The sequence below is a fragment of the Vigna umbellata genome, chromosome 9, assembly GCF_029865625.1.
Source record: "Vigna umbellata cultivar VRB3 chromosome 9, Vumbellata_1.0, whole genome shotgun sequence".
Lineage (NCBI taxonomy): Eukaryota > Viridiplantae > Streptophyta > Magnoliopsida > Fabales > Fabaceae > Vigna > Vigna umbellata.
The window spans coordinates 31,437,060-31,461,029 of record NC_142173.1 but is presented as its reverse complement, the minus strand read 5'-3'; the positions used below and the strand labels follow the sequence as shown (position 1 = coordinate 31,461,029).

The following is a 23,970-nucleotide window of genomic DNA, read 5'->3' as shown; positions in this document are numbered from 1 at the left end:
AGTAGTTCTCTAATAGTTTAGAATTTGTCGCCGTCTGACTTTTGTAATTTGTAGATGAAACAGTAGGCCTTTTTTGAATGGAAGTATGCCTCTTTGCATTTGACTATATGGAACTATCAACATTTCTTTCGCATACATGCATTTTACACTTGATTGCGTGCTTGATTTGTCGGATGTGGTAGACTATGTAAAATGTTTCTTACCGCTCGATTGAAATCTTAAAAATTTTCTTAGGAACTTGCTCTAAGACCAAGGTCAGAGTTCACGAAAGAAATCTACCTCGCAGCTCGGTTTAGGTCTTAGGAGTTCAATAGGAGCGTGCCCTAAGACCAAGGCGAGAGTTAACGAAAGAAACCTGTCTCACCGTCGGTTTAAGTCTTAGGAGTTCACTAGGAGCGTGCCCTAAGACCAAGGTGAGAGTTCACGAAATAAATCTGCCTCACCGTCGGTTTGGGTCTTAGGAGTTCACTAGGAGCGTGCCTGATGGGAGCAACTTCACTCTTCAAGAATGAGCAGCTTCTCGGACCAGAGGTGGCAGCGGAATTGGAAAACGCAGATGTAGTTGGAGGCGTACGGAAGGTGTTTGATGAATTATCTGGTGCGGTTTTGGAGTGTGTAGGCAGAGGTTCTAGCTCAGACGACCTTCCAAGGGGGAAGGAAGTTAGAGGATAAGTGTGCTAAGAAGGCACAAGTCAGTGAACTTGAAAGTGAGAACTAGCTGGACAATTCAGCAGCATTTCTTTATACAATTCAAGTTACCATTACAAACGATTTGGCTTCTCTTTTATAGATGAAGAGAAACGTGCCTAGCAAGCTACTGGACATATTAGCAATGTACATGAAGCTTTATAAGAAGTGTGCAGGAGAAGCTATACGGCTGGCCACATGTTCCATACGGTAAACATTGAAAACATGCTTTAAAAGAAAGTGGAAACGCTGGTTTGCTTGGTTGGCCGTATGTTGTATATCAGCTTTGCTTTTCCAATCCAAAAAGCACTTCCTTTCTTCCTTTCTTTACCTCCTTTGCTTCCCTTAGCTCACCAAGCTTCTTTAGTTGATTGGCTATGGTTTTCCACTCTTATTAGTGACCTACAAAACAAGGTAAATGTATTTAGTTAAAGAGAACATTCTAAGACTTAGAAAGAAAATATTAAGTCCTTTATTCAACTTCCCTTTCTTGGTCTTAGAGTAAAGTTGATACTTCTTTGGATGGGAAGTCCCTAAAGGGGTTGCCATCATTCCCTCCCTCTTTAAAAACGATTTGTCCTCAAATCGGGTAGAAAGAAAGAAGCACAACTTTGGTTTTTATGTTCCTCCGGGATCAAAAATATATCTACAAAAGATTGCAAAAATGAGTATGATGAAGAAGATCTAAACAAAGATAAGAAGACAAAAAAAAAGTATTGTATTTTTGAAAAAGATTTTCAGAAATTTAGGCTTGGAAAAATGGAAAATTCCATAGTCCCAAGTTATTGGATTTTTATCTTGAGTTACTTGTTTACATAAAGGCAACATTAACTCAAGGTTTGAATTGCTATATTTTGAAAAGGATTGCACAGAATATGGGATGACAATTGATTTAAAAGAAAAATGAATAATGGAAGAGTGCACAATAAATGGAAAAGAAGTAAAGAATGAGAACCCTTCCCTTTTAGGTTCCATGGTGATGGTAAGAGTAGGAGTTGCCAGCATTAGCAAGAGCTCCTTCTCTTTACTTTCCTCTGCTTTCTTCTTTTCTTCTTCTCTTTTCTTTTCCTCTTTCCTTGTCTCTCTTTCCTTACTCTCTTCTTCTTCTTTCTCTCTTTCTTGTCTCCTTCCTTTCGCTGTTCTTCTTCTCTCTCGCTTTTTCGACTCTCTTCTTCTTCTCTCTCTTTCTTGTCTCTCAACATCTCTTTTTAGCTTTAATTTTATTTACTTAGCTTGTAAGTCGAATTCGGATAACTCTACCGACCAACCTACTATTCTCCCTGCCAAGTTTGGTTTTCGCAGAATTTTAGCGATCGGACAATCGATTCTCATGATTACTTGGTGACTTTGAAAATAAGGCCTCAAACGCCGCGCCTCTATTCCCCTGATCGTTAGTAAGAAGCCTAGGAATTTTCCCTCCGGTACCCTGAAAGTACATTTTGCTGGATTAAGGCGCATGTTATATTTGCGTACTTGATGAAAAATTCCGCAAGATCCTTCACATGGTCTTCAACCGAACATCTTCGTACCACCATGTCGTCCACATACACCTCTATACATCTACCCATCTGGTGACAAAAGACTCTTTCCATCAGTCGTTGGTAAGTAGCCCATGCGTTCTTCAGACCAAACGGCATAACCTCGTAACAATAGTTTGACCGCTCGGTTATGAAGGTCGTTTTATCACTGTCCGGGGGGTACATTGGGATTTGATTATATCATGAGTATGCATCCAAGAAGCTTAACACTTGGAACCCCGACGCCCCATCTATTAAGACATCAATACTTGGTAGGGGATAAGAGTCCTTGCGACAAGCCTTGTTCAAGTCCGTGCACATTCTCCATTGGCCGCTCGACTTTTTCACCATCACAACATTTGCCAACCAAGTTGTATATTTAAGGTTTAATACCTCTTTTGGTCCCTCGAAAGGGGGCAAAAGTTCAATTCGGTCCTACCTTTTTTTAGAAGTTCAATGTGGTCCCAACTTTTGTAAAAAGTGTGCAATCAAGTCCTTTTTGGAAACGGCGTTGAGTTTTTAACGGAGCAGCTGACAGGGTGGACTGAAGTTAGCTACGTGGCTGTGTGTGGGTAATACGTGGCTGTAAGAGGGTGATACGTGGCTTGTTCCTCCTTCAACTCACTTCCAATGGAAGTAATTTGGTCCTCCTTACGCCCAAGGCTGAAAGGTCTTGTTTCTGCCATTGGTTCCATCAGGTCATCGGTATTAGTTCTTGGATCTAAGTCTGCCATGGCTACCTCCGATCGTCTAATCCTCTGTCTAGAGGAGAATGGTTGAACTTTCAGTCTTGCTACATAACATTCTCTAGCTATCCTCTGATCTGCCCGGACAGTACAAATAGTTCCTCTATTCGAAGGAAACTTAAGTGTGAGGTAGGGCGTGGAAACAACCGCCCTAAATGCATTTAAGCAAGGTCTGCCTAACAATACATTGTAGGATGTGTTTGCCTCTACCAGCAAAAACCTGGTCCTCAACTCCTTTTCATTCCGCTCGGTCCCTAGGCAAGTTCTTAGATCCACGTATCCTCTTGTATCCACCATTTCTCTGGAAAATCCTACGATTTGCTCATTATATGGCACTATCAGATCCTCTGACAAATCCATTTGTTGAAACGTCTTCCAGTATAGGATATTAACCGAGCTTCCCTGATCTACCAAAACATTCCCCACCCTGTATCGAGCGATAACAGCTGTTATTACCATCGGATCATCTTGATCGGGATCGAGGGCATGAAAATCTTCATCAGTGAATGTGATCGGCGACATTGAGCGCTTCCTCACATCTACTCAGTGAACACTTTTCAACTCCCTCAGGTTTCTCTTCCTTGCTGACGTTGATGACCCTCTAGCAAATCCTCCAAAAATAGTATTTATTGCGCCGCGTAGTGATCGGTCATGACTACGACTTCTACTTCGCCTACGATCTGGGCATCTATCATCTCTTCGATCATTTCTTTCATTCCTAGCCCTCCTGGGTGGACTTCTCTCCCTCCGTTCGTCCTTCACAAACTTCCTTAGATGACCTGCCCGTGCAATCTTCAATGGTATGTCCTATATTCAGATGATAGGTACAATACTTAGTTCCGTCGGCCTTCCTCGAGGACCGAGAAGGCCTCAAAGGTGAGAGAAGATCAGCACTCAGAGCTTCTTCCAAGATTCTAGACCTTGGTGTGTTCAGTGGGGTATATCTCTCAAATTTGGCCCCTTTTGGACCATCTCTGTACTTTTGGCCTTTTGGGCGCTCGCCAGGAATGAACGTCTTCTTCTCTTCTCTTGTCCTGAAGTTGAATTTTGTTCGTGTTGTCGCTTTTGAACAACTCTCATCTCCTCAATTCTGATGAACTTGGCTACTCTTTCTTGTAACTCATCCATGGTCATAGGGGGTTCTGCAAACAGATTGTCCGCAAAAGGGGAAGGCCTCAACGCCGTAGCCAGAGTGCTAATTGTGAATTTCTTGCCTACTCCCCTTACTTGTCGTGCGGTCTTATTGTATCGGTCCATGAAATCTCTTAGACTTTCTCCCTTCTCTTGCTTGATATTTGTCAACTCCAGGTATGTTAAATTTCGAGCCTTACTGGCATAAAATTGTCGTTCAAACATGTCCCTCAAGGTTGCGAAGTCGTTGATGGTTCGGGGTCTAAGCGAATGGAACCATGCTAAGGCCTCTCCCTTTATTGATAAGGAAAAAACTCTACACCATACGTTTTCATTGGGAAAGTAGATGGTCATAGCGTCGACGAAGGACCTCAGGTGCTCCTCCGGATCGCCTGATCCGTCATACTTCTCCAGAACTGGGAACACTCTTTCAGGAATTTGTTCTTCCATAACCGTCGCTGTGAACGAATGAAGTGCCCTCGCCCGAATGGCCGGAACCGGACGATTAGTGGTTCTACGCGAGCCGGCCTCGCTATGATCTTCACATTGGTGGCGGGCATGACCCTCACCTTGGTGACGACTGTGACCAGCTTCATGATCGGTGTCTTCTTCCGAGTCCTGCTTCGTTTCTGGAAATTCCATAATGGGTGGTGTCTCAGCGCGTGCGAAAGATTGTTGATTAGCTTGCGCCCTTCTAGCCACATCACGCTCGTCTCTAAGAGTTTCAATTTCCACCTACATCGCCTCCATTCTTCTTCTCATTTCTTGCATAAACGTTGTCGGGTCTTGTGCCATCATTATGATTTCAATAGGGTATCTTCAACAATCCTCGGCCCCACGGTGGGCGCCAAAATGTTTCTACTGAAATGGGACGAGGATAACGCCTGCTACTTCTTTTCGGGAATGCTCCAACTTCCACTATCTTCAACTGATCGGTCCTACGTACTTCAGTCTTCACGCCTGGATTTCCCGTAGTAAATCTCAAGCAGAGGGGGGTGACCTGCAGAAAACACTCTGACGTTCAAGTCAGAATTTGTCTCCGCAAGTCTATCAAATAATTAGTCAGAGTTCCTTACCTTCCTAATAAATCGTTATTTATAGGGCCTAAAGGAATCTAATCAATTAATTTACCTCTTAATGAGAATCAATGCAAACCTTAACCGCTTCATGGTGACCGTTACATCATTAATTGTGCGTTTAATGACATTCAAAGGTTGTCTCGAGCAAACGGCTACAGGAGGTTCTCCACGAATATTACGCCGATGACCGACCGGGAACAGGTAACCTCATTTGTACTAACATGGTGAGTTCGACCGATAGGTCAAACTCACTCAATGGTAACATTACTATAGGTTGCTTTTTGGAACACCATGAGACAACACCTAAGCCCATTAAAAATACATAACTGGATGTACTCTTCCTATCTTCCATATCCCTTGCATAGTCATTGTTTGTGAATGCTAATAGCTCACCACTTTCTGTTGTCTTATAATAAATTCCATAATTCATAGTTTCTTTTAAAATCTTAAGGCTCTTTTAACTGCCTACAGGTGAATATCTAGTGGTTTCGTCATATATCTAATTATGAGACATGTAACAAACATCATATCAAGTATTATGGCAGTGAGATACATCAAACTGCCAACCAACTACTTGTAATAAGTTTCATCAACATAATTTTTGGTTCCATCTTTGCTTATTTTGAAACTTAAAACTATTGGTGTGCCTACATGATTATTTTCCAACATATCAAACCTGCTCAAAACTTCTAATGCATATTTTCTTTGACATATATAAATACCATCAGGTCTTTGTAGCACCTCAATCCTAATAAAAAACCTCATCTTTCCAAAGTCATACATATCAAATTCTCTTAACATAGAGCTTTTAAACTCAAACATCATGACTTCATAATTACTAGTAAAAATTAAATCATCAACATAAATACTTACAATGATCATTTTTCCTTCTTTGTTTCTCTTGGTGAATAATGTTTGCTCGTTGTCACACCGCTGAAATCTTTCACTAATGAAAAGAGCTTCAATTCGACTGAACCAAGCTCGCGGGGCTTGTTTTAAGCCATACAAAGCTTTATGCAACTTATAAACCAAATGTTCACTACCCTTCATTTCATATCCTTTTGGTTGCTCCACATAAACATCCTCATTAAGCTCACCATGAAGGAAAGCCGACTTAACATCTTACTGAAAAATTTGCAAATTTTTATGTGCAACTAGAGCAATAATCATTCTTACTGTATCCATCCTTGCCACTGGTTCATAAACTTCTATGTAGTCAATTCCATGCTTTTGAGAATACCCTTTGGCCACTAATCCAGCCTTGTACTTATCAACCTTGCCATGTTCATTGTATTTGATTTTTTAAACCCATTTCACTCCAATTATTTTAGCTATAATAGGTAGAATTTTTTTCAACCACTTTAACGTCTGACATAACTTCTCCATAAGTTCTCATGTTGTTGGCCACTGTCATGACCGTAGAGAAATACTATTGCACTCCTTCACTAGATCTCATCTCAAGAACTTCAAATTCTCTACGAAGAGCTTGAAGATGAGATCTTTTGACCCTTGCATTGCCTTCAAACTTTTTCTTTATAGCATCTCATATCTCTTTAGAGAGTGTCTTTCTTGAGTATGGTGTCAAGAACAGTTCGATCAATCGTTTGAAAGAGATAGTTTTTGACTATGAAATCTTTCAGTCGCATCTCATCTTGCTCCTTTTGTTGTGGTTTAGTTTGTACGATTCCGTTTGCTGGGATTACATAGTCTGGTTCAATGAGATCCCAATACTCCTTAGGTCAAAGAAAATTTTCCATTAACATGCACCAATGGTCATAATGACCATCAAAGCGTGGAATGACTGACTGAACAAAGCTCCCTTCAGTAGTCATTTTCTATGCTGGTGCAAAACTTCAAAGACAGCTTTGATATATCAGGCCTAGTGGAGGCTCTGATACCAGATTGTTGAGAATTAAAATTGTAAATACGCTGATGCAAAAAAAAATTAACTGACAATCTTATTAATTGTGAACTACATAATTGAAACCTGCTCGCAAAAAATAAAGCTAGTGGTGATTACATGAATGAAAAAAAAAATAACAAATATCCCTAAAGACTTGATAAATCAAGATATTATTCAAAACAGAAAAAAACTGCAACAAACTTCTTCATAATCTACAACAAAAACAAATTAATCTTAACAATTTAAATACAGAAAACAACTCGTCAGCATCAATACAATTTTTTAATAGACATTACAAAAAATTAATCATTCTAAGTGTGGTAATCGGAATTGCAATGGTTCGATAAAAAGGAAAAATAGATCATAAGAAATCCCGAGCAATATTATCAGAAAAATATGAAAATTATTTAAAAAACTTTGGTTTTGCAAAGCTAGATTTTTGAGTTTGGAAACTTATTACAGATCAATACTGGGTTACTAATTGCTTCTCTTTTTTTCATTTAGCAGACTTTCAAACCATTCATTAAAAAGGAGAAAAATAGAAAATAATATTGTCCGCACCCACTTTTTATTAGGATAATTTATTTTTGGCTTAATACCTGTTTTGGTTTTTTATTAATTAGTTTTGTTTAAAATAGTCTTCTTTTTAGATGTTTACAATAATCGTATTTTTTTAAATGGTTGAATTTGGTCGTTTTTGCTAAGCACGTTTAAATATGTCCACACTAAATATTAAATAAGTTGTCCAATTTTAAAATACATAACAAGATCAGAGTGTGGTGACAATGTTAAAAGTCCTCGACCTTAATTAAACTCTCTCTATTATAATTAAATTTACTTATCCTTAATTAAACAATCAATTCATTATCATGAAACCCTAATTAGAAACTTCTTCATCTCTCTAGTTTTTGGTTCTCAGACAAACCCATCCTTAGGGTGTTCCTGTGAGTTTTGTAGGGTTTTCTTCTTCTCCTTTGGCTTGGTTCATCTTTGTCGGGTAAGACTCATCATCACGGACGGAGCGGTGGCTAGGTAGGAGGTTTCGTCTTCTCCTTTTCTGCTTAAGGGTCGTGATTGGCGGGAAGGTCAAACTCCTTTCTTCTTCTATGTTCTAGGTTCTTTTCATAGTGAAGGAGATGTATTTTCTGATGGCTCAGGCACGACACTTTCTTCGCAATAGTTGATGCTTAGCGTCTTTGTCGCGAGCTTCTAGGGGTAGGGGCGACGTTTTGTGACGCGAGGATCTCGTCCTCTAGCATCTTCGCAACGATAGGGGCTTCGATGAGATTAAAAATTCAAATCAGGGTTGAATTTGGGTTATGTTAATTGGGCTTTTTGTTATTGATTATTCTCTATAGGTTTTGATCTCGTGATTTGGGGTTAAGGTTTGATTTGGATTCTGAATTTTTTTTTTCGTTTGAAGGGAGATGGTTGCGGTTTGTGGTTTTTCAATGGTGGTTTAGTTTGGGGATTTCGGTGATTGTTTAAGTGCGAGTAGCGATGGGTGGCGATGTGGATAGTTTGAACTGGTTGAGAAGAGACATATGTGTTTAGCAAGAAGATGATAATATATTAAGAATAAAATAAAAAGAAAAATATAAAATGTGAAATAAAAACTTTTAACATTAACATGTTATGTGGCCAAATATTTTAAAACTAGACAGCTAATTGAATATTGGTTAAAGTGGACATTAACCGTTAACGATTTAAACGTTACAAAAAACAAGTTAAACATTTTTTCAAAGGAATAAACCACTTTGAACCTCTAAAATAAAGAAACTAATTAAATCTTTATTTTTCTTCTTTCTCTTTCTCTTTCTCTTTCTCTTTCTCTTTCTCTTTCTCCTTACCTTTTCATACACTACATTATCTTTCTTTCTCAATAAGTTGTTTAACTCATGACAATATTTTCTTCTACAATCTCATCATATTTCTAGTGATTGACCGTTTGTTTTTTTATTTCATCTAATATTTTCGATCAACTGATAGAAATTGATTATCAAAATTATACAATAAAATATCCTGTGTCACTTTTAATACTTTTGTTGATTCTTGATGTTTCCTCGTTTCTTTCATTTTCTTTAGTCAAAATATATAATCTGGTACCATTCATTTTTTAAAAAATAAAATAAAATTTTTCATCCTTTTAGAATTTTATTAGAGTTTTTTCTTACTCGGTAAACATACTCGCAAAAAGTAAAAAAAAAAATTAGAAAAATAGAAATTGACAAAAAAAATTAGTGATAATTGAGACAATAGAAAGAAGGAGTAACAAGTCCAAAAAATAATTTAAATAAAAATATTTTGATAATTTAAATACAAATTAGTTATTTTTTAAATTAATTTTATTAAAAAATAGTGAAATTTATTTAATCAAAACTAAATTAAAACTGTTTTGAATTAAGACTAAATTAAAAAATAGTGAAAAATTGTTTAATTTTTAAAATTAAGATTAAATTGAGACAAAATAAAAATACAGGGATCAAATTGCAACATCATAAAAATACAGGGACCAAATTGAGACTAATGCAATGAGACGTGACCTAACAATGACATGTGGCACTGTCAGTGCCATGTCACACTGCCATTGCCACGTGGCACACTATCAGTTTGACACGTGGCATTTTTAAAATTTACTTTTAAAAAAATAAAAAATAAAAATAAAAATAATAAAAATATAATTAAAAAATTCAAAAAAACCACGAACTGACACGTGTCACCCCCTTTAACGGTGTTAGTATGGAACTAACGGTAAGGCCTAAATTGATTCAAATTTTCATAATAAGGGACCTAATCGAGAACATTTACAATACGAGGACCTACTTGAGACGATCCTATAGAAATAGGGATGTTCGAAAGGATTAAACCTATAAATTGATATTATTTTTAGTTAATATAAATATTATGAGTTCATGTCAAATACATTTTGATATATGAGATTTGATGAAAGATTAAATAATACATGGTTTAATAAACTTAAATTTTAATTAGAATAAAGTATGAATAACTTTGATATTATATTAAGTTTTAACATTATATTAAAGAAGTGAAACTTATGTTTAATTCAATTTCACTGAACTAAGTTAACGTTGAGTTAAACATAAGTTTTAATATCCTATTAAGACTAATTTAGAAAGTTTGAGGTAAACTTACATTATACTAACTTATATAACATTTAAGTTATTTGAGGTTTATTATAATCAAAATTTGAACCTTCATTTGTTAGTGAGCACCACTAATTTTCATACTCGATGTCATCGGTGTGAGAAAACTTAATGAAAATTTCACATTAATTCCAAATCTACACTTTTAAATTAGTTTACTAACATTGAATTAGACATAAATTTTACTAATTTAATAAATAATAATAACAAAAAAACATAAGAATCATGCGTATTTACTAACAATCATTAGATTGTGTTATTTGGTTAAGGGGAATTAGATTCAGACATTTTAATTTGAATTCTTTAAATGAAATGAAAAATATGTTTTAGAGAAAAGAAGACCACATTCAAGACATTCAACTAAGTTTTCTGGCAAATATTAGTTAAGGACAAAAAATATAGATATTCCACAATAATAACATAACTAAAAAGAACGCTGTTTTTTTGCGTAGTTCAAAGAATATTTAAAGAAGTCATAATATAGTTAAGATATTATAGACACCTTAAACTTTTTGTTGTTTTGAAACTATTTCTTTTGTTTTAATTTTTTTTTCTTTGTATTAAGTATAGTGGGAAGTATTTGAATAAGACGGAGGAAAAGAAAGCAGAGAACATGAAAACATCTCATGACTTTTCTTTTTAACAACAATTTCCCAAACTTAATAGATTTAGAATAAGAAATTAATTAGAGAATACCAGAAAATATTTTCAGAAAGTAAATTTTAAAAAATTGAAAATAAAATAAAAAGGTGGCATGATAATATACAGGAACTTATATGAGAAACACGTGGATCTAATCGAGTAGTGAAGTGAAGTGAGTGAGGGGTTCGCAGTTTAACCAATTGCTAACCAGATCCACTTTGCTTGCAATAATACAAATTCTTGTTGGAGGCATCTATCTCCAACTACGTGCTTCCCACTTTCGCATATTAAATAAATATAATACCATTATTATATTTAGGAAAATTGTCGTATAACATGTCAATTTCCTACGGAATTCATACCTATTAAACAAATCTCCACAACATTGAAAGGAAAAGACCAGGAAACCCACGTTCTTTAGAAAACAACCCAGAAGCTTCTTTCATCATCAATACTGTCACATGGAAAAGATGATGCCACTCTAATTTTAAGGCAAAAAAAATGCTTTTTTAATACAAAAGTAGGTGAAAAACTGTCATTTTAAATTAGGAGAACTGCACGTTCAAGACAGCACACAATGAAATATACAAATTGTACTTGAAAGTGAACATATTTTGATTTGGGATTAATTATCTTTTTATGATTTAATCGAAGCATCTCATAAAAGGTCTAATTAGCAAAAGTATAATGATTATCATGAAAAAGTTAATTCCCCGTGAAGAATATAAGTAAATGTTATTTTTTCTTAAAAGATTGTTTGTTAACATTTAAGCGTTTAAATCATAAAATATGAACTTTCTTTTACCTAAGTTGATTATATTACATTATTATTAGTTATTACACTCCCATAATTATGATTTGTATAACATAATAATCGCAAATAACTTTACTAAAGGTTCTGCATTCGTATACTTTAACTTTACTGTTTAAATGTGAGTAGAAAAAATGACAGGACAAAATTTGTTTCCTCTTGGATCTGTGGTCAGAACGAAAAGCAGAAAAAGATGTTTTCATATTTACCTATAAAGTTTTCAACTTAAAAATGCTGGTACTTACGTGGCATGATATATATGGTCCAATTAGAGCACTAATTTGAAAAGGAGGAAGCGAAGTATAATGTGGAAAAGTTGGAATAATTATGCATATATTCCACAATGAGATAGATCTATGGATGGCAAGAAACAAAGGAAGAAACTTTGCAACTCGCTCTGACCATGGGAACAAGAGGGATTTGCACATTAACAAGGAACAAGAATCTAAGTAAAAAGAATGCCAAACTGTTTTATTCTTTCAATTATTAGATGTACAATGAAATCATCAAGGTCATCTACATACACGTGTAAACACCAAAACAATGAATCACAAAATAATCATCATAATCATGAATACCATCGTCATCATCATCAACAACAGCCAACCCTCCCAGATATCGAATCAACAAACACATCAACGACGAACAAAGCTAGAGAAAACACATAAAACCCGGAAAAGAGAAAGAGAAAAGAAAACGCTACTCAACAAGACCAGAGGATAAAATAAATGAAATAGATCCCGTCCGTCCGTCGGTGAAAAACAAGATCAAGAGCCGAAGAGCCTCCACGTGGACGAATTCCAACCGTAAGGTCTGTTTTCAAGCCAAGAACATGGCTACCAAGGTTCCCGCGAGGGCAGAGCCAGCAACGAAGGACTTGGCAACGGAGAATGCGGCGTTGGGTGGCGGGGGTGCTTCGCCGCCACCTGAGGGTGAAATTCCGGGGGCGTTAGGTGCTGGTGGAGAGTCAGAAGGAGAAGACGGAGTGGGAGCTCCAGATGGAGGAGAAGAAACTGGGGTAGGAGTGGGGGTAGGTGCTGGTGGTGTTGATGTTGGTGGTGTTGATACCGGTGCTGGTGTGGGTGTTGGTGTTGGTGGTGCTGCAGTGGGTGGTGGAGTTGCTGGTGTGGTGGGTGTAGGTGCCGGTGCTGATGCGGGAGGTGGTGGTGGGGTGGTTGTGGGAGGCTGTGTAGGTGCACCGGCTGGGGCTTGCGCTATGCATGATGTAGCCAGAAGCCCGAAGACAAGAAACAGTTGTACTGCAGCAGAACCCATGTTCTGAGTGGAGAGAACAGAAACAGAAAAACTGAAACTTGCGTGTTAGAGAGAGAGAAAGGGTTGAGCAGTGGAAGATGATAAGGGAACAGAATATATAAAAAGAGGGCTTGAGAGGCGTTAAAGGACAGTGGCGATTAATGCATCAATAATGCTCAAAGATTCCTCCAACTCCAATGTCCTAATTTAATTTTCTTCTATATGCGCGCACACAATTTTTTTATCTAATTAATTTTCCAACCTTACTCTATATATTTATATATATGTTGTGATGTGCATGCACTCCCATTCGTCGTCATTTTTCCATAATACCGTGGACTAAGTCAGGGCGGTGTGATGTGAGTAATAAGAATGGGTCAACACTTAACACTCCATTTCCACTTTTTTTTTTATTTTTTGTTTTAAATTTATCTTCATTTGAACTTTCTTCGGTGTCTGGTACAATTTTTGTAATGTTTGTGTAAATGTGGAAAACATTAGCTGGCAGATGTGGATGTTGTGTTTGTGGCCCATTGGGGATTTTACATTTCGCACTATGATTTTTCTGAATGTGTGTTCCTTCTTTGCCTTTTTGTCCATCGTGCTTCCTCAATATTACCTTCTCACCCTTTTGCGTCAGGACACGTGTCAGTTCTGTGGGTCAGTCAGCAGTCACTGTCTCCGCCACCCCTCAGTACGGCGGTTTTTCCACCCATTTTCCTACTCTCGTCGCTTCCGCGTTAAACTTTTTTCCACTCTAATCGGAACAGAAAATAAATAAAAAATTAAAAAAACTAAATTTTTAAGAAATTGGAACCTAAAATTAAGAAAAGAAATGTGTACTATGAAAATAATGAAAAATTAAAAAAGGAAACAATCCAATATGTAAAAACTAGTTTTTATTTTTTATTTTTTATTATTCTTACTTTTTCTTTCTTCAGAAAGACCATAGCTTTTCAACAACCCATAAAGTCGTTCTACGATATTACTAGGGTACCCTTATATTTTGACCGTTGATCTAGACCTCACACGTGTGCCCTTCATAGTCCATTCGTTGATGGGTTCTGTCCTGTAATAAAACGCGGGGTGCTTTACCCGCGTTGGTGCCACTCGTGTCTTGTCCTGTGACAACTTTTTTTATTTTTTTTCATTAATGATTATTAATAAAGAATCATAGAATCTAATCTAAAAAAAATGAAAAGTAGTGATTATTCTTACGCGAACTGCAAACCCTCCACCAGATGAAAAGGTGCCCTTATTTTTGTTTTGACCCTTTCTACATAATTTATTCGTAATTTTGCATTCCGTGATTGAGAAAGCAGATACATCACCCTTTCATTATCGCTGATGTTTTAGATAGAATACGTAGTTGATAATGGGGTGGATTGAAACAAAGAATAATATTAGGTAACCGTTGCAATGGAAAACAACCACTCAACTCAAACGGAAATAAAATACAAAAATAAATATACGTATAATATTTGAAAATAAAAATGCAGCTGGAACATAGCACAGAATAGACGTGGAAGAAAATGAAAAAGAAGGGCATGTGAGAAATTGTTTGAATCCAGTGTATCCCGTTGTCATTTTTTGGGACTACAAGGAGCAAAGTCTTCACTACTGTTCTTTATGTATATTTTTTAAAGATATTTTAATGATGAAGTAGGAGCTGGCAAAAGCTGGCAATTATTAACGTCTTAATAATACGAGTAGGTTTGGACTTTTGCAATTCTTTCTCTTTGTCGCATTTGCTTGTAAAATATGTGGAAAACAAAGCAAGAAAGAGAGGGTTCGCATCTTCTTCACTCATGACTACAATTATCTTATCATCATACTTTATTTATTTATTCACCGTATTAAACATATATTTACTACACAAATTTTAAATTTATGTATAATGTTTTTCTGTATGTGTTATTATGGACTCACCGACTGAACGATAAAGATGTAAAAGAATTGACCGACTGATGATATCTCTCGTGTCAATGAATTTATTATTATTTATTTGTTGTTTATTTGTATGTTAGCATAACCAACATTTCCATTTCATGGAATTATTGTCTTCAATTTATGAGAAGAGGAAACGGAGTATGTTGGATCGTGCTGAATTGACCAAAGTGACAACTAAAAAATAGAAGAAAACAAAAAATATACATATGATCGGTTTTTATTTTCCTCAAATGCGTTGTATTGTACTCCATTATTTTATAAATGGATTATAATCATCAATCATAGGCTCTTCTTTCCGACAATCGTATATTTATTTGGATGGAATTTTTTTTTGTTCGTCGCCGGGTTTTTCCTTTAAGATTAAAAACCATCATATACAAGATAAAATAAATAGAAATAATAAAACTATAAATACCGTTAAATACGGTTTTTATTAGACGTGAATATAATAGTATCAAAGTAAATTTTGGAGGAACTAAAGAAGAGGAGAGAATATAAAGTATCAAAGTAATATCTGGTACAAAATTTACATATACATATTTATAAAGAGTTCTATCCTGACCCTCACAATTTTCGGGAGTTTTGGTCAAAATCTCCAAAATTTGTAGACAACTAAGGGTACTTTTGTAGAGAACCGCCAGAATTAACTGGAATTTAGAAATTGTTGAAACTTACCTATGTTTCGTAAACTGTTAAAATTTACATAGATTCGCAAACTGTTAGAACTTACAGATGTTTCATAATTGTCGAAATTTACAGTAGTTCCAAAACCGCCCGAAATGCATAGATTAGGTTTTTTTGATATTATTTAATTAATTATGATAAAAAAAATATTGTAATGAACAAAACACACAACAAATAATTGGAAATAAAATTGAATATTATATAAAATAAACAAGTTTTAATACAAGTAATTGTTCAACATAAAATAATAACATTATTTAAATACACATTAAAAGAGAAACATATTTAAAAGAATGATTAATTTTGATCTTCTTCATTCAATTCATCATAATTTAAAATACTTCATTGATGAGATATCTACAATATAAAATAATACTTAGTCACTAATCTATTTAAAATAAATTATTTCATACATTTAGCTATTATTACGGATAATGGTTGAATTTATCCAAAATTTTGTATGACATAAAGAAGTAACGTAAATAATGTGAATTAAGGTCTAATTTCGTATGTCACACTACTAAATTGTAAATTGAAAAGTTACATTACTTACTTGAATGATATTCTGAATTATGTCTTTTTGGTACTCTTTAGTAATTTCTTCCAAGTAGAATAGGGAATAGGAAACGCCTTGAAGTTCCTAGCAATACTCCCCAAGAACTGATTCAATAATGCTCCACCATCTACAATTGGTTGACACTTATCATTCCAACATCCAACAATCCTTTCATTATGAGGCAAATTCCAAACATCATTTGTTTTTAAGTGTGTGTTTGTCATCTTACATTGGTCATCTGTCAACTATAGAGCGTATTAGGTTCTTGATTTTCTCTTGTGATATGGATGAAGAGAAAGAAATAAGAATAATATGTACGTGCATACATATGGTTTATGTAATATTGATTGGTTACTTTTTCTAAAAAATAAATATTCTTAATTTAGCCCCTCATCAAATTAGAATATTACATATGGTATCTACACACTTAATATTTCATGACATATATGCTCATAGCCATAGACATAATTAATTACATTACTGTAATAAATTGGTTAATAAAATATAATGATCCTAAAACATTTAATTATATATATATATATATATATATATATATATAATGTAATTTCGGAATAATAAACCACATATTTAAAAAACCAAATAGTCCAAAAGAAGACAAGTTATACATACATCAAACCTAGAACATAAAACACACAAAAGTGACTAACTCTCAATAAATCAAAGATTTCTCAAACTGTAAAACACTCATATGAATAAGGTGCTCATGAAAGACCTTGGATGGAAGTCCCTTGATAAGAGGATATGCTATCATGGAGTTTCTCCCTAACGTAGTGTTTGTTTCCATGGATGACACTACTCATGCATGTGTATGAGAATGCATTTGCAAGTGAGTGAGACGTTTGAACCAATGGTTTTGAGATTATTTGCGGGGTGATGTAACATTCCAAAATATAGCATAGATAATATATATACAAGAGTCATCACATGAAGGATAAGATAGAACAGTTAAAACTATTATACAAAGTTTAACTTACAGTCATCCAAAAATAACTATAAAATTTCAACTTTATAAACAACTAGTCTGTTACAAAACTATTTACAATATTGCTTTTAAAACTACTAAACAGTTGGATCCTCTCCATCAAGCACCTGCTCCACGGAGATCCTATATCCCTCTACTCACACCCACAGGATGATCATTGCAAAGGAAAACACCACACATACAAAACACAAATCAAGTAGAAGGGTAAGCTAGTTTAAATAAAAGAGTCATCATATATTCATTATCTATACTTCATACAATCATACACATTCTTTCACATCACAACACCCATTATGCATGACACTACACTGACTTTGACCGTCTGGACCTAGAATGAATACCGAGCTATTGCGGTTGTGCATTTGTGGTGGCCTCTACTGCTTTGCAAAGCCATTTCCATGGGTTTCACCCTATCACACACACAAGGTTAGTCTGTTACCGCGCAATAGGCCTCCAAGTAGCGCCTACACTAGGACCTCCTACTACTCTCACCACATGAATCAATCCTCTCTATGTGAGAATGAAAGATCATTAGAGTGTTAGGATACCCCAATACTGAGCTCCCTGTATTTATTCTACATATACAAGTATCTCACCGAGAGATTTCACTTTGATACTCACTTACACCGCATTGAAATCATACTTTCCTTCACTTTGAATCACCATTAATACCTTTGATACTCATATAATTTCATACACATTCATGCATAACATTCAATGAATTATACCATCATTCAAATCACTCAAGAATAAAGACGAAAAGAGCAAATTAAACCTGGACCAGTCGCTCAGCGCATACACTCGTTGAGCGACCACTGACTCCTCTCGCACAGCGAATTAAATACTAGTGGTATCAGACCTCAACCCCTCGCACAACGCCCCAAATTCGCTATGCGGAAGCCTAGACAATGACCAAAACCCCCCAAACACTTGTTGTGCGCAACCCTTCGCTATTCGAATAACTCTGGCAGTGATCCAAACCCCCAAATGTATTTTCATTAATATTAAATTTATTTAAATTTTTATTTTACATTGAATTTTATTTAAATTTTGTTTTAAATATTATATATTAATAATTTCTATATTGTTTTAAAAATAACAATATTATAAATTCAAATATAAAATTTTAAAATAGTTTTATAATAATTTAAACAAATATATTTAAAATTTAAAAACAAAATTTTAAATAAATTTCAATGATAAATATATTTATCTAATACTTGGATCAATTTTAAAAAAGTTAAAATTTAATTGAACAAGAAAAAGAAAACAGAGTTAAAATTAAACAAGATTAACAAATTCGAGGACCAAATATATAATCACGAACAAAACTATATATTTACATTTTATCAAATAGCTCCATATTTATTTGATTTTGTAATCTTACTTTCTCTTTTGACTTTTTCCATATCGCTTTAGGTTATTTTACTTTTTCAGGTGAATAAAATATATTTCATAAAAGACCCATCAAAGAACCTTATGTGAAATTAGTGGACATGTGGAATCGCATGTATACCAAAACTAGTTTTCTTCTAAACTAAAGATACGTGCGTAGAAAAGTAAACACAAAGTTAGTTTTGCCTTAGTTCATAAGTAATGGAATGCCAGTAGTTCCAAGTTTTCCAGTTAGCTCACCAAAATCGTTGAAAAAAAATTATACACGTTTACTATGGTCCATTTCGTTTAATTTTAAATGGTTACGTAAGATTTATCAATTATGTTTTAAAAAGACATAAATAATATTTAATTTTTATTACAATTATAATTTCCCATTCTCAAATTTACATCTGTATCTATAATAAATGCAATTTATGAATCAGTGTTGTGGCTACACTGTAGTTGAGTAATTAGTCAACCATTCTAAACCCTGACTTGTTTGCATTGGAACGCTGCAAGAGTGAATGGTTATGAGAAAGACAAAACATGTTCCAACACTCATTTAGTGGCACAGTCAAAGAGATTCTGAATTATCATTTTTTTACCATATTTTTATTATTTATTTTTAATTTTTATTTGTCTACGTGGCAACACATGTTTTGGTTAGATTATTAGTATTTTTGAAACCTTTTTCATGCAAATGGATGTTTGGAAAGTTTTGTACCTACATCTAAATCCTTCTCCTGGGTAAGACCAATCAGAGTCATTGTCTAAGGGTATGAAAATGAGAGGAGAAAAACATACACCGACATGAACAACACAACCATTGTTGCCGGTCCGATGGTCGCCGATGCTCCACACTGCTTGCATTCTTCCTCAACGACGAGAAGACCACTTCCACTCCAACCCTCTCATAGCCCATTGGGCTCTCCAGCCCATTCTCACTCCCACTTCTACTCGTTGGGCTAAGTGGTCCAGCAGTGTGAACAATCGCGTCATCAATGTGACCAACTGTATCGTCACCATCCTCTCACGTGATTATTACATCAGTTATAAAATGGAGATATTTATAACCAATATAAAACCTGTAAGTAATTTGTAGTAATGATGCGATATTTAATTATTGTAGATTTTTCTTTTCAAAACTTATAAAAACTTAAATACATTACCAAAATGTTAAAAAAAAGTATTTGCATAAAAAATTAAATTAAATGCTTAGTATTAAGGCAGTTGGGCATTTAAATACCCAGCTACCTTATTAAACTACTCCTAAAATAGACTAGTATCTAATTGCTAACATGAAAAATACTACGTAATCAAACAGTTGAATTAAAAAACATTATAATATAAATTAAACTGAATTACTTTTGGAATAGACTTAAACCGGTTCGGTCTGTAAATAAACTTATGCATAATCTTTTTATCAAATAATAATAACTCTTTAAAATATGAAAATAAAATATGAATATTCTAACAGATATACTAAATAATTATATTTAAAATTGAAATTAATCAAAGAGATATAATTTAAAATTGAAAAATATTTTATATGTATTTTATTTTTTATTTTTTATTTTTTATTTTTTATTTATTTAGATTGAGTTGATTTTATATAGATGAAATGTAAAAATTGCAATGTATTTATTAAATGATGGGTTTGGGGACATCGGCGCTTAGATTTTCCCCAAATCCGAAGAAACAGACACTAAATTTCATTTCGTGAAAGCACGATCGTAGGAACTATAATCTGCAGTCAAAGTTTGTGCATAATGGAAGACCAAACCCAGAGAAAACCCAGAATCCTGTGCCTCCACGGATTCAGAACCAGTGGCGAAATCCTCAAGCAATTGGTCTTAAGATGGCCAGAACCTGTGATACAAAACTTGGACCTGGTGTTCCTCGATGGCCAGTTTCCCTCACAGGGAAGATCTGACGTTGAAGGCATTTTTGACCCTCCTTACTATGAATGGTTCCAAGCCAATGAGGTTGTTGTACAGACAAGACAGTCCACCTCAGTGATCTCCACCTCCGATATCATCCTTGTATGCTTCTAACGTTTATCTTTTCGTGTACAGGACTTCTCTGAATATAGAAACTTCGAAGAGTGTTTAGCATACATAGAAGATTTCATGCTAAAAAATGGTCCTTTCGATGGTGTGTTGGGTTTCTCTCAGGTGGGGACTTTGCTGCTACAATGTTTTTTGTGAACTTTTGTGTCTTTTGCTCTTCCAATTTTTAGAAATAAGAAGGAATGTTGTCTCTCAGGGAGCAATTTTAGCAGCTGCATTGCCAGGAATGCAATCGCAGGTACTGAAAAAGAAACTCATCTTATTGCTGCTTACTGTCTCTTTTAGATATTAATTAAGTTGATCTTCCTTCCATGATGATGCCCCTTTGGTGAAAGAATGAATACTTGACTTTTCGGTGAGTATCTACGAAGCATGAAGCATGGTTGGTTGCTTATACGGTTTTATGTCTTAAATTGTCAAAGAATGAACACTTGACTTTTAACTCTACTGCTAAAGGTTTTAGACGAGTTTATAGCTTTGTTTCTCTGTCTTTGACTATGATTCTTGACTTGAAATGTATATTTCTTTAATAAAAATAGTGTTCGTTTTTGAGGATGCTCTAGGTATAGGTTAAAGCTACATTTTATTTCACTAAAGGGAGTGATGGCTTTTATAGGGTGTAGCACTTGGGAAGGTAGAGAAGATCAAGTTTTTGATTGTGATATCTGGAGCCAAGTTTGGTGGAAACAAGTTTGGAATGCCTAAATTGGCTTCTAATGCATTTTCAAAACCAATTGATTGCTTATCTCTTCACTTCGTTGGTAGTTTCAAGTCCCTCATTTATGATTCTGCTTAAACAAATGTTTCTTTGCATATAACTCTAAAAGTTGTATTGTATCTTCTATTCTTGTTATATGGTGAAGGGGAGAAAGATTTCATGAAGGAAGAGAGCGTTGCTTTGCTGGAAGCATTCCAGAATCCTGTTGTGATTCATCACCCCAAAGGACATACAGTCCCCAAACTTGGTTACTGAACTCTCCTATTGTAGTTCTTTTATTGTAACTATGATTGTTGCCATTTGAATATTGGTTTTGTGCATATAATTAATGTCTCTCAACTCTAAAATATGTGATTTTGATTTGGTCTTTTTTGTTGCAGATGATAAAAGTCTTGAAATTATGGTTAATTTTACTGACAGGATTCAGAGGATGATTTAAGATGGTGATATCAAACCTTGAATCTTATGCAAACTATCTGTCAGCTTTCTATCTTGTAACAATATTATAAAACTTCACTGAAACCATATACTAATGAGGATTTTCACATATAAATCTTATCTTTATATACTAATGTAAAATTGATTTGAAGCTGCAATGCAGTGAAAAGATGGTGCCATTGAAGGTTGGTGGTGGACACATTTCCACATATAAATCTTATCTTTATAACTTTTCCCTCATGGCTTTTCATTTAGACCTTTATTTGACTTTTTCCACATGAATATCGGAATCAGTTTCTTAAAAATAAATAAAATTTGTGTATCTGGCCATAAGCATTTTGGAAATGTTTATATTAACTTCATTCCTTGTATAAGCAATGCGATTTGCTCTACTTGTAAATTTTGTTTAACGGCATTATTATTGTCATTTTATTGTAAAAGTAAGCCTGATTCTATAACTTTAAACTACTTTTTCGATACAACTGTTTTAAAAATGACCTTTGCTACATCTATATAGAATTGTATTGTTTAAAGTTTTTAAATATTTTTATACATTATGTTAGAATCTTTATTATTTAAAATCTTTTTTTTATGAAACAAAAAGCTAATAATAATAAAATTATAACTAATTACTTATACATCTATGATACAGAATTTGGATATTTTACCACATTGTCATGACTGATATATTTCCGAAAGCAATTATTTTCAAAAAAAACCAAACAAGAGATTTTCATCTAAATGGTTATTACAATAAGAATATATATATATATATATATATATATATATATATATATATATATATATATATTAAAAAAACTAATATATTTTAATAGCATGATCATTAAAATATCTATTATACAAATAAATGGATATTAATAGTTCATTTGAAATCATCTATATATATCAAGAACAAAATTATATGGATGGAAATATTTATAAATAAATTTATTAAAATATTTTTTCCTAATAACTGAGCAAATATTTTAAAAAAATAAGTAATCAAATAATGGTTTTGACAAAAGAAGATAATTGGTTAAATGACAGGTCTCGATTATAGGTTTATGCGATTTTCATTTAAATTTAACAATACAAACAAAATTTATTTATTTTATGTTATATTTTTTTTGTTAAAAATCATAAAATCCATTTTTAAGATGAAGTTTCTCTCCGTTTATATATTATAAATTATCTTATATTATAAATTATCTTGTTTCTAATTGATACGAAACTATTCACAAAATAGAACAAGAGAAATGAACCTGATGGATGGGTTGGGAGACATACAATAGGATTGGGTGGATTAAGATGTTTGTTCAGCCTTTCAAAGTTATTTATTTATTTATTTATTTATTTATTGGAGCAACTTTGAGTGAATAAGAACAGAGTGTTGCTTCCTGTATCTCATCCATCTACATTTTTGCCCTTTGTTAACTAAAATCTGAAAAGGTGTAACAGATGATTTAATGATTTTGATATGAAGACCAACACCAAATCTAAAAGAAAAAACAAATAATTACATAATAATAAATATTCAAACATATAATAAATAATAAAAAAAAATAGAAATTAATAATAAAATAACAAAGACATAAAAAAAAATAACAATAAAAATGACTTAATAAATAATACTTAAATAACTACAAATCATAACAAAAACATTAAAAATTAAAAAATAAATTAAGAAACAATTCATATTGAAAAAATTAAAATATATCAATAAATAATTACAAGTTAAAAAAAATTAACAAACAAATATAAATTTCAAATTAATTACATTATAAATAATATTTAAATAAATATCAAATATAATAAAAATTACAAATTAAAAAATGTTAATAAATCAATAAAAAAGTATAAAAAACCACAAAACCACAACAAATTAAATTTAAATTAATAAACGGATCAAAAACTAAAAAAATACAACATAATATATAAATATTAAGAAAAATAAATTTAAAATATTAAGATAATATTTCATACATATACTTTTAAAACAAATTTAATATTAAACATAAATATAAAAAATACTAAATTGTATACAATATCTACAAATACAAATTCTAAATTTAAAACAAATCAAATAAAAATTTAATTAAATATAAAAAAGCAAAAAAAAGAAAAGCAATAAAAAAATCCTAAACCGCAGTTTCAATTACGGTGAACATCAACTGCAACTCCAAGTGCAGCAAGCGTCAACCAGACTTCCAAGTGCGGCAAGGTCTTCAATCGCACTTCCAA

At 33.5% G+C, this 23,970-nt stretch overlaps 3 protein-coding genes across 3 annotated transcripts; 1 reads left to right on the top strand and 2 right to left on the bottom strand.

The window, feature by feature from the left end:
* Positions 1-2,090: 2,090 nt before the first annotated feature.
* LOC148193216 (uncharacterized) lies at positions 2,091-3,472 on the bottom strand. Its single transcript, XM_088099383.1, has 2 exons — positions 2,805-3,472; positions 2,091-2,373 (listed from the first exon to the last, which is right to left on the bottom strand). The coding sequence occupies exons 1-2, from the start codon at positions 3,470-3,472 to the stop codon at positions 2,091-2,093; spliced, it is 951 nt and encodes a 316-aa protein (XP_087955509.1).
* An 8,654-nt stretch (positions 3,473-12,126) lies between these two features.
* Positions 12,127-13,161, bottom strand: LOC148193215 (uncharacterized). The gene has a single exon (XM_088098047.1). It carries the CDS (start codon positions 12,953-12,955, stop codon positions 12,500-12,502), a length of 456 nt encoding a protein of 151 aa, XP_087954173.1. The 5' UTR covers positions 12,956-13,161; the 3' UTR covers positions 12,127-12,499.
* A 6,992-nt stretch (positions 13,162-20,153) lies between these two features.
* Positions 20,154-21,844, top strand: LOC124840623 (uncharacterized). Its single transcript, XM_047316707.2, has 6 exons — positions 20,154-20,489; positions 20,580-20,678; positions 20,770-20,811; positions 21,190-21,334; positions 21,437-21,538; positions 21,672-21,844. The coding sequence occupies exons 1-6, from the start codon at positions 20,274-20,276 to the stop codon at positions 21,728-21,730; spliced, it is 663 nt and encodes a 220-aa protein (XP_047172663.2). The 5' UTR covers positions 20,154-20,273; the 3' UTR covers positions 21,731-21,844.
* The last annotated feature ends 2,126 nt before the right edge of the window (positions 21,845-23,970 follow it).

Bases quoted from the DNA above. Each gene is read 5' to 3' on its own strand.
- LOC148193216 (XM_088099383.1), bottom strand. From the start codon at position 3,472: ATGTCGCCGATCACATTCACTGATGAAGATTTTCATGCCCTCGATCCC. The intron at 2,374-2,804 runs GTATCACCCTCT...CCCCCCGGACAG, and splicing joins TTGAAGGAGGAACAAGCCAC to TGATAAAACGACCTTCATAA.
- LOC124840623 (XM_047316707.2), top strand. From the start codon at position 20,274: ATGGAAGACCAAACCCAGAGAAAACCCAGAATCCTGTGCCTCCACGGA. The intron at 20,679-20,769 runs GTGGGGACTTTG...GTTGTCTCTCAG, and splicing joins GTGTGTTGGGTTTCTCTCAG to GGAGCAATTTTAGCAGCTGC. The intron at 21,335-21,436 runs GTAGTTTCAAGT...TATATGGTGAAG, and splicing joins CTTATCTCTTCACTTCGTTG to GGGAGAAAGATTTCATGAAG.
- LOC148193215 (XM_088098047.1), bottom strand. From the start codon at position 12,955: ATGGGTTCTGCTGCAGTACAACTGTTTCTTGTCTTCGGGCTTCTGGCT.